This window comes from Prorops nasuta, unplaced genomic scaffold (genome assembly GCF_024137725.1).
Source record: "Prorops nasuta isolate Cenicafe-Biocafe unplaced genomic scaffold, Cenicafe_Pnas_1.2 PNAS00045, whole genome shotgun sequence".
NCBI classification, from domain to species: Eukaryota; Metazoa; Arthropoda; class Insecta; order Hymenoptera; family Bethylidae; genus Prorops; species Prorops nasuta.
The window spans coordinates 715,379-726,079 of NW_027116842.1; the positions used below are offsets into that span (position 1 = coordinate 715,379).

Here is a 10,701-nt window from a genome sequence, read left to right on the forward strand (position 1 = left end):
CCTCTTTTTTTCATCCTAGAATCTGCATTTCTTTCATATACATTTCTCAGCCTTCTTCTTTTATATATATATACATATAGCTTTGCACACTCGTCCTTAAAATCCGTCACAATGTTTATACCGAATAACCATATATATATATAGGTAACGTAGAACGTGGTGCAGTGTGTGATATATTTGTGATTGTGTTCGTCGAGCAATCGAGCAAAATTTCACAGGAGATAAATCCATAGGAGAGGGGATTGATGGAAAAAAAAATTCGAATCCCGCTAGGTTTATCTCTGGGAACGAGAAAATGATTAAGTACGTTTTGGGAAGAGTCGAGTCCTGTGGGAGCAACAGTGGTATTGGAGGGGAGAAAAATGTCTCGGAGATCACCAACCAATATTTAATCAACTAGAGAAATATTATTCTCGGGACAAATCAAGGACACATATGTACCAAACTAGAGGGGTAAGTTCTGCACGTGTGTGCGCCCAAGTTCACGTGGCTGCGCGTTCATCTGTGTAAAACCACTCAAAGGCGTATCTTTTCCTCTTCGACACTTCATTCACAACCTATTGCGAATCCGCTACTCTCGCTTCTCCAATTAAATCCTCTTATCAAAGGCTAGTGCGTATTACGTCTCAGAGATCCCTATAATCTTCTAAGCACCAATTGCTCTTGATGATAAACACAACTTTTATATATATGTATAAGGGCCACGAGCAGCCTCTTATTATATAGTAATGAAAATTTTAGTATTATTTACATTATATATATATACTCTACTATATTGATCAAAGTTAATATTAAATAAATAGCTGGAATAATTTTAACGGGACAGGTATGTTTTATGGGAAATTCAGAGGGAAAAGAAATAACTACGCCAATGGGGGTTGATTTATACATGTAGGTGATCCCGCGTCGGGCGGCAGTGGGCAGCTCGAGTCCAAATCCCTCGGGATCCGATTCGGGAAACGGGAATTGGCCGAACGTTTCGTGAGAACAAGTGCGAAACGAGCGTCGCACAGGTTTTCTTACCCCTCGGGAACCCTCCCACCCTCCCCTTTATCTATAACTTTCCACGACACGCTTCATGAATTCTTAATCGCAACAAGCTCAAATTAATTTCACTCAAATTGCTGACGGATAGTTGAAACCACTGAACCGAGAAAAGATAAATTATCAATATTATTTCTCACTAGGAAACTTTCAAACTCTTTGGAAAGCAATTAAGTGTTGCTGTCTATGAATTGTTTTAATGCAAATATATCTTTAAGCTCAAGTGGGGTACTTATTCAAGTATATAGGAATTCTGTGTTACCTTAGAAAATTGTGGAAAACTTAACTGAATTAATATCAACATAGGAATAAACAGAAAGCATGATTAGTCCAAGTCATTGATAGATACAGAGTACGATTTAGAAGATAAATGCTAGAGGGAAGTAGAATAGAGTAACCATTATAGATAAAAGCATCAATGTTTTTGTTGCCAATTAAATATTCTTGCTCTCCTTGATTATCCAAACTGATCATTGACGAAAGGTGGTAATGATATTGAGACAGGACATAGAACAAACTTGATACGCAGCTATTCTTTACAATTTTTTATTAAAATGATGTAAATTAATCTTGACTGGCATCTACATTTTCCGTTTGCAATCCCTTGAAACCTGCAACAGGTATATACGTGACAAGAGTATATAGTTTATTTGCTGAATCTTCATCATCATTTCGTCTTCTGCTCAGTCGTACACGCACACGGAAAGGTACATTCCTGAAAAATTATACCCATAAGCTAGAGAATGTAAAGATACTGCTTGTTTATTAATAATATAAATTGTGTTAATATTTCTTACCTGATTCCTTTAGACCATAATTGTTTGTTTAATCGTGTGTCAATCCTGACATCTGGGGTGCCCATTTGTTTTTCTGCAAACTTCCTAATTTCCTTAATTGCTCTTGGTGCACGTTTCTTAAAACCAACGCCATGAAGACGTTTGTGCAAGTTAACTGTGTATTCACGAGTTACTACCTCGTTTATAGCACTCTTTCCTTTCTTCTCAGAAGTCTTGGCCATTTTAACCTATAAATAAATAAAAAAGATATGTGTGCTACAATCACGATTACATCAATCAACACAATATCTTCAATAAAATACAACAATTTATTCAATTTCATTATTTCCCATATATACTAAGCGAGCACTGAACAATTTTCTCTAAAATCAAAATAAGAAAAATATTGACAGGTTATATGGAATACTATGCACAACAAGAAGCATCTAATATACACAATATTCTAAACAAAATATTTAAAAGAAATTTAAATTGAGCACATCTTCTATAAATTTTCATACAAACTTTTAACAAATCACTATTTTATTGGTGGATGTTTACTGATTCTACTTAATATAAAATTTTCCAATACCTTCGTGATCAATGGTCTCACAATAAAAGAGCATAATCATGCGTTCTCAAATACATCTTTCAGTGGCATAAGCCTACAAAATCTAGGGAATTTCTCACATAAGGTCTGTATTCATTTGACTTAAGGCTGATAGTCGTTACGTTACTTATATTGACTAGATGCCAATCCAATCCGATCCAATCCGCAGAAAAGAAATACGGTAAGACAGGCCCGATTCCACAAGACTTGTTTAAACTGGATTTAGTTAATTATGCTATATTCTATGTGACATAAAATATAGCAAAATTAACTTATTAGGCCCGGTTCCACAAGCCTTGTTTAAACTGGATTAAGTTAATTTTGCTATATTTTATGTCACATAGAATATAGCATAATTAACTTAATCCAGTTTAAACAAGTCTTGTGGAATCGGGCCTTAATCCAGTTTGAACAAGGCTTGTGGAATCGGGCCTTAAGGTGTGTCCGACCAAAACCTGTAAGGTAAAATTTTACCATGTAGGATTGCCAATTTTTCGAAAATACGTATGCTGATTGGCTAATTCACAGCAAATTGGCAATCCTACATTGTAAAATTTTACCTTACAGGATTTGGTCGGACTCACCCTTAGCGTTGGTGAAACGTTCGAAAATGCAATGCTGGAAACCTAAGAATTCGTAACCAAAAAAGAAGTGATCATTTTAAATAGACGACAATTCCGCGTAAAAATGACAAATTACCATTTAACTTATCTAGTTTATCTTCAGAATATCTTTATTTCGAGTTCCCGAACATGAAAACTGCTGTTTTGGCTTCAAATTCTTAAGTTTCCAGCATTGCATTTGCGAACGGCATGCGAAATTGCGAACGGACTACATACTCAACTGCTTCAGGCGGAGAGAAAAATGCATAGTGATGGTATGGTTCCTAAACGCATCAAAAGAATCTTAGGGTGACTGGTGCACAACATTGGCCGTGTTCCGTTATTGACTGTGAGTACTAGTAATCTATAGTTTGCGTGACATATATTATAGATTTTCAGTACTCACAGTCAATAACGGAACACGGCCTATGTACCTTTAAAAAAACACGCCTGTATTGGCCAGATTGGCCTGTATGTATTTACTTTTAGGAGCGTTGGAATTGTTGGAACTGGAAACATCAAATGGAAAACAGGTCTAATCTTTGCTCTAACCCGGAACAGATCATTGAAAGTAAGCACCCATGCATTCATACCATTAGCATTAGAAGTTAAAGCTTTAATTTATAGCAATCGCAGGTATCGCTACAATTAATGGAAGTGAATCAGATTAATCATTTAAAAGAAAGCTAATGATTTAATGAGCAATGAACAGAAACCCGTTGATACGTTGAATTAGTAGGATGATAACGGATCTACACCCTCAATTTTCGTAATAATAAATGACAGGTTTGTGTGAGCTCTGCTTCAATATGTAAGGAAACTGTCAAAAATATTGATGGTACCTATGGCAGTTAAACAACATACTCAATTTAAAAAAATAAAACTAATTATTTATAGGATTTTAATTTTTAATCATATGCATTTAAAATTCAATGTTTGTATTTTATTAAAATATTCTGCCTTTTGTTTATATTCAAAGAAACTATTATTTCTAAAAATAGCTTTACCTTTGTATTATTTTTTACACCTAAGTCATAATTATTTAGTGAATATTCCATATGAATAGTTTTCATTGTTTTAGATGGCAGCTGGAAGTGGCAGTTTCATAAATAAGCCTGCAAGAGGCTGGTTACATCCAGACCATCTTGTCAGCAAAGAAGGAATTACATATGCTGTTAAAGTAGGAATATATCATTTTTAATTCATTAAAAATCTCATAAATTAAAAAAAAATTAATATAACAAAAAACAAAGCAGTATTAATATTTTAATATTATTAATAAAATAAACTGTTTTTAATCTCTTGAATACATGATCTAATAAATGGTTATGTATATAAGTTTTTCCTTCTTAATTAGCTTTAACCTTTGCTTAAAAAAGTGTAAATCTTTTTAAACTGTTGGTACTGTTTTGCCTTTATCTTAATTTTTTCATGTTCCTTTTTAGTATATTGGATGTTTGGAAGTTTATACTTCTATGAAAAGTTTAGATTTTGAAACAAGATCATACATTGCCAAGTACGTAGTAGTATTTAATATAAGTATTAATAATTAACAGTTTATTGTTTATGTTACACAAATTATACACAACATCATTATTTACAGAGAATGCATAAATAGAGTATGCGAAGCTGCTGGTTTAAAATCTGCGGATAAGAAGAGACGTGTAACTATGTTATTTAAATACAATCAAAATAATTAATATGATAGCTACTAATTACTTATTCTAGCCTAATTTTGTTATTAGGTTGATAGAAAAGTAATAAGAGCCATAGCTGAAAAGCCTAGAATGGAGCATACAGGTGCCAATATTAATTTAAACATTAGCAGCTGTAGCTTATCTTTAACCGATATTTCAACTGGTCATACTATTGCGAAACATGAAATGCCTAGAATATCTTTTGCTTCTGGTGGAGATACAGTAAGAGAAATTGTGAAATATAATCTAATAATTTTTAAAAATTATTACAAGTATTATAAATTATATATATATTTTGGTTTTGACAGGAGATATTGGACTTTGTTGCGTATGTTGCCAAAAATATGCAAGAATATCGTGCATGTTATGTATTGGAATGTGCTGGAGGATTAGCTCAAGATGTTATTTCAACAATTGGACAAGCTTTTGAACTCAGATTTAAGGAATTTTTGACTAAACCTACATCACTGCAGTGAGTTTTTGATAATAAATCAAATCAACACTTGACTGATTCAATCACTTTTGTCTCCCTACAGTGTTTTAAATGGAGTAAGGGAAGCTGACAGAGATTATTACAATGATTTACCAGGAAAAGTTCCACCTGATATTGGCCCACCTCCAGTACCACCATTACCTAATACAGTGTCCACTCTACCCAATTTAAAACATCATCATGGGCAAAATCATATACGAAATAGTTTACACAATACCTTAACTAGTGCTTCCTCTTTAAATTCAGTTAGACAAACTCAACAATGGCCTGGTGAGCTATAGTTTATTGTAGATTATTTTATAATTTTGAAGAAGAATAAATATAAGTTTATATTTACTTCACAGAAAATGAAAATCTAATTGATTTAAATTCGGATGGGACAATTTCTATGACATCATGCTTTAATTCTGGAACGGAACATAATTACGTTAATGATAGCGTAGTCGCCGCAAACAAGGACAATCGGGAGCCAGCATCTCTCTTTGATGTCTTTGATATGCGTGAGCATTTTAACCATCGATCTTTTCATTTGAATAATACAATCAAATTACTATTAAAAACTTTCAGAACCATTCAGTTCAGCTATTTCGGAAATGAATAAGCTGAGTCCTCGCTCGCAAAAAAAGCAAATGATGCAAGAAATTTGGTTTCATGGAAGTGTTAGTCGATCGGAAGCGGAATCAATGCTTTCAAGAGTGAGCGGAACGTTTGTAGTATATTATTAATATTTTATGCAATGTAATAGAAAATTTTATTTATTTTCAAAGGATGGAGATTTCCTTGTAAGAGAATCTCAAGGATCACCTGGACAATATGTTCTAACTGGAATGAATAATGGGACACCTAAGCATTTACTGTTAATTGACCCAGAGGGAGTGGTAAGTAATCAATTAAATGATTCTCTTCTCTCATTTATAGTAACTAGAACTTATAAATTACTTATTAATATAATTTTACAGGTTCGCACAAAAGACAGAGTATTTGACAGTGTCAGTCATTTAATAAATCACCACTGCGATAATGTACTTCCAATTATATCTGCTGATAGTGTCTTAGTACTTCGTTATCCAATTCCTAGACATGCCAACTTTTAATTCCACATGGGAAAAAGTACATTTTATCATTGTAATTATCTTTATACATGTTGATTAACGGCCATACTTTTAAAGATTTTACTGAGATGTGTGAATTTTTTATTGTCTTTTAAATATTTATCGACCAAGCTGTCTATTATATTTATGATTAGTATAATTTTATAGGTTGACAATTGTTCGAAACTTTATTTGGTGAATATAGTATACTTCTTTACAAAATTTGTTTTTAGATTTGATGTTAAAACTCTTTAGTTTAACTTTAATTTAGTTTTCAATGTGGTTCCGGCGAGTAAACTTGCTATATTCGCTGTATGTATAGCTACACAACGACATTAGGGCAAGCATGTGCAACGATGCATTTGCATAATATCAGTGTTAAATACCGGTGAATTTTGTTATTATTTCCGGACTTTTTTATTTGTGTAATTACGCATCCTAATTTAAATGTCAATGTTGCTACGTTTGTTTATTAATTGCTATTACTAAAAATCTATCCGCGTTTAATGTAGATTTTCTGTACTGGCAATACATAAAAGAACACAGAGGCCGGTATTTATAGTCGTTACTTATATTTAAGACCGACTTAAGCATAGGTTATCTTTTTCTATTACTGTTAGGTGAAAAAGGACAATCGATACTTTAAGTCAGACTTAAGCCGAAATCAGACGATGCTTTTTCTCGTGCTGGATTGCTTGCTGAATTGAAATATTGTTTGCTGATTGGTTATAATAATGCAAATATCCAATTAGCAGTCATCATTCTAAATTCAGTAAGCAATCCAGCACGAGAAAAAGCATCGTCTGATTTCGGCTTTAGATATAAGTAACGACTATGAATACCGGCCAGATTGTAAGTTTTTGTACGGTCCTAATAAGAGATGATGTTTCAATTATTTTTTCTATTGATTTTATTATGGAGAATGGAGATACGGAATTTTTGTTTGTGATCCGATCGGGAACAATTCAACCCAATTTAACCTAGCCGCAGGAATGCAATGTCGAAAAAAAAAATTAATAGATGAATCCGGCCTTAGGCCTTAGGGTGAACCCTACCAAAGTCAGGTTAACTTAACCCAGAGTTAAAGTGGTATAGTTCCCGTTACATTAACTATACCATTTTAACTCTGGATTAACCTTTAGAACGCCGGGGTTTTGACGACATATAAGGTGCTTTCCTTTTTCACGAAATCTCAGTTAAATCTCAGTTATGTATGTGACTCAGTTGAGTACAGTTTATGTAACTTAAACTGTATGCAAATGAGTCGATCAGACTCACTTTAGGTGTAAAAGGAAAGCAATGATATTTACCCTTTGAAAAGCAGAAATATTGATTTATATTTTTTTATGTTAAGCCCCAAAAAACAGCGATCTGAAATAGCGTCTTATACATATAAGACGTTCCGGTGGCTAACATTGGAGAAAATTTAAAAATTTTTGAAATTTAAAATTAATTTGTATATAGGGGTTTTCGGGAGTGGAGAAGACGATAATAATAATATTTTTTATTTCTACCCCTAGAAACTGCCCTTTTTGCACAGGGACCGTTTTTTTTATTTTCTTATGAATTTCATTATTATGGTAGATGCAATTTTGTGTGATATACATACATGGAAGCATGGTGTAAGGCAGAGTGTTTCATCATGACATACATACGTCGCATTCAAATCTGGAACGGCGGTTTTTATTCGATATTGAACAAAGGTTACACACACGTTGGAGAACCTTTAATGAATCTTGGGTTTGTTCTTTTTCACTGCACTATCGCACTGATGCAATTAGTTGAAATAAGACAAACGTATGTTTTCTCGCTTTAACTTATTGCACTAGTGCAGTAATACAGCGAAAAAGAACAGACCTCTTCACTGGTAATTGGAACAGCAAAATGTCGATCAGTCAATCGTAGCGTAGATTGCTTGATTGGATGGAAGATGAATGACGATTGGAATCAATACCGAGCATATTCCTTACTACTTCCAATCGAAATTTTGGAAAAGAAAGTGGAATGTCCGCTCGCTGATTATATAATGCGTGAGCATTTGCCAGAGATAGATCTACCAAATGGAAGAAAAATTTTCTATACCACTTCATGGACTTTCTAGTGGTTTCAGTCAAAGACAATTGCCTATCTATATTGTCAACTGCCCCATGTTCTGATTATACTCTAAAATGCACGTAGGTTTTATGATATTTTCTCCATTTTTGCAGTCTGTTTTGACGGTACAGCTAAATCCAAGTTTATGCACGGTAGTTATCATATAAACCTCTTTCTTGTCCATCCATTTCAAAATAAGCCACACATCATTGTGAGCAACTTCTACTTAACCTTTGTTCAGTTTAGCATTCAATTTCGGTACGCTTTTCCGATTTTTTCGAAGTGTATCACGCACATTCCTGTATCCTTATCATGTAAGAATTCAGCTAATTGTGGAGTTGAATACCCATTATCAATATGTATGTATGTATAGGTAACATGAGTTAATGTATCTTTGAAATTTGTAGGTCTAACGTTGATAAATATGAATTAACTTATTTAGTTTACTATGGTATATAGTAATTCACATTAATTCTATGTCTATATGAAAGAATCTGAAAATAATAACACAATTGTATAAAGACAATATGGGCATAAATATATACTATTCGTTTATTTACTTTATAAAACTCCTTCATTTATAATTACAAATTGGAGTTGTTCCTTCTTTTGTAAGTATTTTTTTTTATTACAATCAATTTATCTGCAATATTTGTTGAATTATCTATTACGATAGCTGGAATTTCCTTGTTATTAATAGTTTGCACTTCTGATCCTCTGCTACCAATATTAAGTAATCCATTTACCATGCTCGTTCTTACTTGATTTATCAATTCCTTTATGTCCATAAACTCTTTCATTAAATTTAATATCTAGAATTCTGTATTTCCTGCATTATTTAGTTCTTTTAAGTTACTATAAAATTAACTAATTTCGTCGTTTAACATTGATATTTTCTTTCTTTTATCTCTTGATTCATAAATGCCAGTTTGTAATTGTTCAATTTTCTTATTGCTTTCTTTTAATAGCATCTTTACAAAGCCTAATAAAATATACAAATATTTGTTAATTGTATATATATTTAATTCTATTTTGCAGGAAACTCAGAGAGAAAGAGAGATTGAGTCGACATAAGTTAAGAAATATGAAAACAATTATTTGAAATTAATAGGCAAAACATGGAATAGATGTGAAAGCTTATTGCCCCTTTAAAGGAAGGACAAATTTCCAAGATAGATAAGAGTTAATCATTTCATGGCACATTTTTGGCGCTTTTATAAGAATGATACGTTTAATCCATATTTTATTCAAGTAAGAACGAGCATGGTAAATAAATTACTTAATATTGGTAGCAGAGGATCAGAAGTGCAAACTATTAATAACAAGGAAATTCCAGCTATCGTAATAGATAATTCAACAAATATTGCAGATAAATTGATTGTAATAACAAAAAAATACTTACAAAAGAAGGAACAACTCCAATTTGTAATTATAAATGAAGGAGTTTTATAAAGTAAATAAACGAATAGTATTTATGCCCATATTGTCTTTATACAATTATGTGTTATAATTTTCAGATTCTTTCATATAGACATAGAATTAACGGGATCCCTCAAGCCCTCTGTAGCCAATATTACGGAACGAAAAACGAGGGAGAATTGTCCAGCGCTATTTTTCAACCGATTTCAATGTTTTTGGGCTTGTTGGAATCGTTAGGTCTGGCACCTCGTCATAAAGAAGCCCGATTTTTCGATTTGTTTTGCGTTTAAATATTATTAATGCGAATTTTTAAACAATTTTATTTTTTTACGTTTTTAGGAAAATACGGCTTTATTTATGACTAAGTGCGAGACCTAATGATTCCAACAAGCCCAAAAACATTGAAATCGGTTGAAAAATAGCGCTGGACAATTCACCCTCGTTTTTCGTTCCGTAATGTTGGCTACAGAGGGCTTGAGGAGGGTTCCCGTTAACCCCTTTAACCCAGACCCGATCAGTGCTGGGATTCTGTAACTTCCCAGCGATGATTGTCGGTATCGCTAACTACCGATAGTTGTCGCTTGCAGTAACGAAAAGAGCGATTCTGTAACTTCCGTCTATATGGATTCAGTAACTAGTTATCGACAACTTTCGGTAATTGAATCGAGTTACCGAGAGATATCGCTAAGAGCGATTCTGTAACACAAAGATTTCGATAATTGTCGTTAAAAAGGGCGGTCGCTACCGAATTCTATCGTTAACTTAACGACGACCGTGATAGGCGTCGGTAGAAGTTTACCGAGAAAGTAAATATAATAAATGTCACAAATATTTCTTAAATTAATATTTAGATATCACAAAAAAGTACTTACAAT

The 10,701-nt window shown here is 33.0% G+C and overlaps 2 protein-coding genes and 1 long non-coding RNA gene across 6 annotated transcripts; 2 read left to right on the forward strand and 1 right to left on the reverse strand.

Annotated features, from left to right (window-relative positions):
- Window positions 1-1,574: 1,574 nt before the first annotated feature.
- RpL31 (ribosomal protein L31) lies at window positions 1,575-2,532 on the reverse strand. 2 transcript variants are annotated; one of them, XM_066744512.1, is made up of 3 exons: window positions 2,413-2,532; window positions 1,842-2,068; window positions 1,575-1,759 (listed from the first exon to the last, which is right to left on the reverse strand). In XM_066744512.1, exons 2-3 carry the CDS (start codon window positions 2,060-2,062, stop codon window positions 1,609-1,611), a joined length of 372 nt encoding a protein of 123 aa, XP_066600609.1. In that variant the 5' UTR covers window positions 2,063-2,068; window positions 2,413-2,532; the 3' UTR covers window positions 1,575-1,608. The 2 variants fall into 2 exon arrangements, with proteins under 2 accessions (XP_066600609.1, XP_066600610.1); XM_066744513.1 differs by having other exon boundaries at window positions 2,346-2,422.
- Window positions 2,533-3,509: 977 nt separating this feature from the next.
- On the forward strand, window positions 3,510-6,832 carry Shc (SHC-adaptor protein). Of its 3 annotated transcripts, none has more exons than XM_066744509.1 (12): window positions 3,510-3,603; window positions 3,660-3,818; window positions 4,114-4,212; window positions 4,478-4,548; window positions 4,636-4,696; window positions 4,778-4,951; window positions 5,038-5,201; window positions 5,266-5,492; window positions 5,567-5,722; window positions 5,790-5,917; window positions 5,990-6,100; window positions 6,182-6,831. In XM_066744509.1, the coding sequence occupies exons 3-12, from the start codon at window positions 4,114-4,116 to the stop codon at window positions 6,314-6,316; spliced, it is 1,326 nt and encodes a 441-aa protein (XP_066600606.1). In that variant the 5' UTR covers window positions 3,510-3,603; window positions 3,660-3,818; the 3' UTR covers window positions 6,317-6,831. The 3 variants fall into 3 exon arrangements, with proteins under 3 accessions (XP_066600606.1, XP_066600607.1, XP_066600608.1); XM_066744510.1 differs by having other exon boundaries at window positions 3,519-3,603; window positions 3,669-3,818; XM_066744511.1 differs by lacking the exon at window positions 3,660-3,818 and having other exon boundaries at window positions 3,532-3,603; window positions 6,182-6,832.
- Window positions 6,833-7,923: 1,091 nt separating this feature from the next.
- LOC136784059 (uncharacterized) lies at window positions 7,924-9,882 on the forward strand. Its single transcript, XR_010824362.1, has 3 exons — window positions 7,924-8,721; window positions 8,815-9,018; window positions 9,446-9,882. It is a non-coding gene; the product is annotated as an uncharacterized lncRNA (long non-coding RNA).
- The last annotated feature ends 819 nt before the right edge of the window (window positions 9,883-10,701 follow it).

Excerpts from the sequence above, each read along its gene's own strand:
- Shc (XM_066744509.1), top strand. The coding sequence starts at position 4,114 with ATGGCAGCTGGAAGTGGCAGTTTCATAAATAAGCCTGCAAGAGGCTGG. Across the intron at positions 4,549-4,635 it reads ACAAGATCATACATTGCCAA|AGAATGCATAAATAGAGTAT; the intron begins GTACGTAGTAGT and ends CATTATTTACAG. Across the intron at positions 5,918-5,989 it reads CGGAATCAATGCTTTCAAGA|GATGGAGATTTCCTTGTAAG; the intron begins GTGAGCGGAACG and ends TTATTTTCAAAG.
- RpL31 (XM_066744512.1), bottom strand. The coding sequence starts at position 2,062 with ATGGCCAAGACTTCTGAGAAGAAAGGAAAGAGTGCTATAAACGAGGTA. Across the intron at positions 1,760-1,841 it reads TTATGGTCTAAAGGAATCAG|GAATGTACCTTTCCGTGTGC; the intron begins GTAAGAAATATT and ends ATAATTTTTCAG.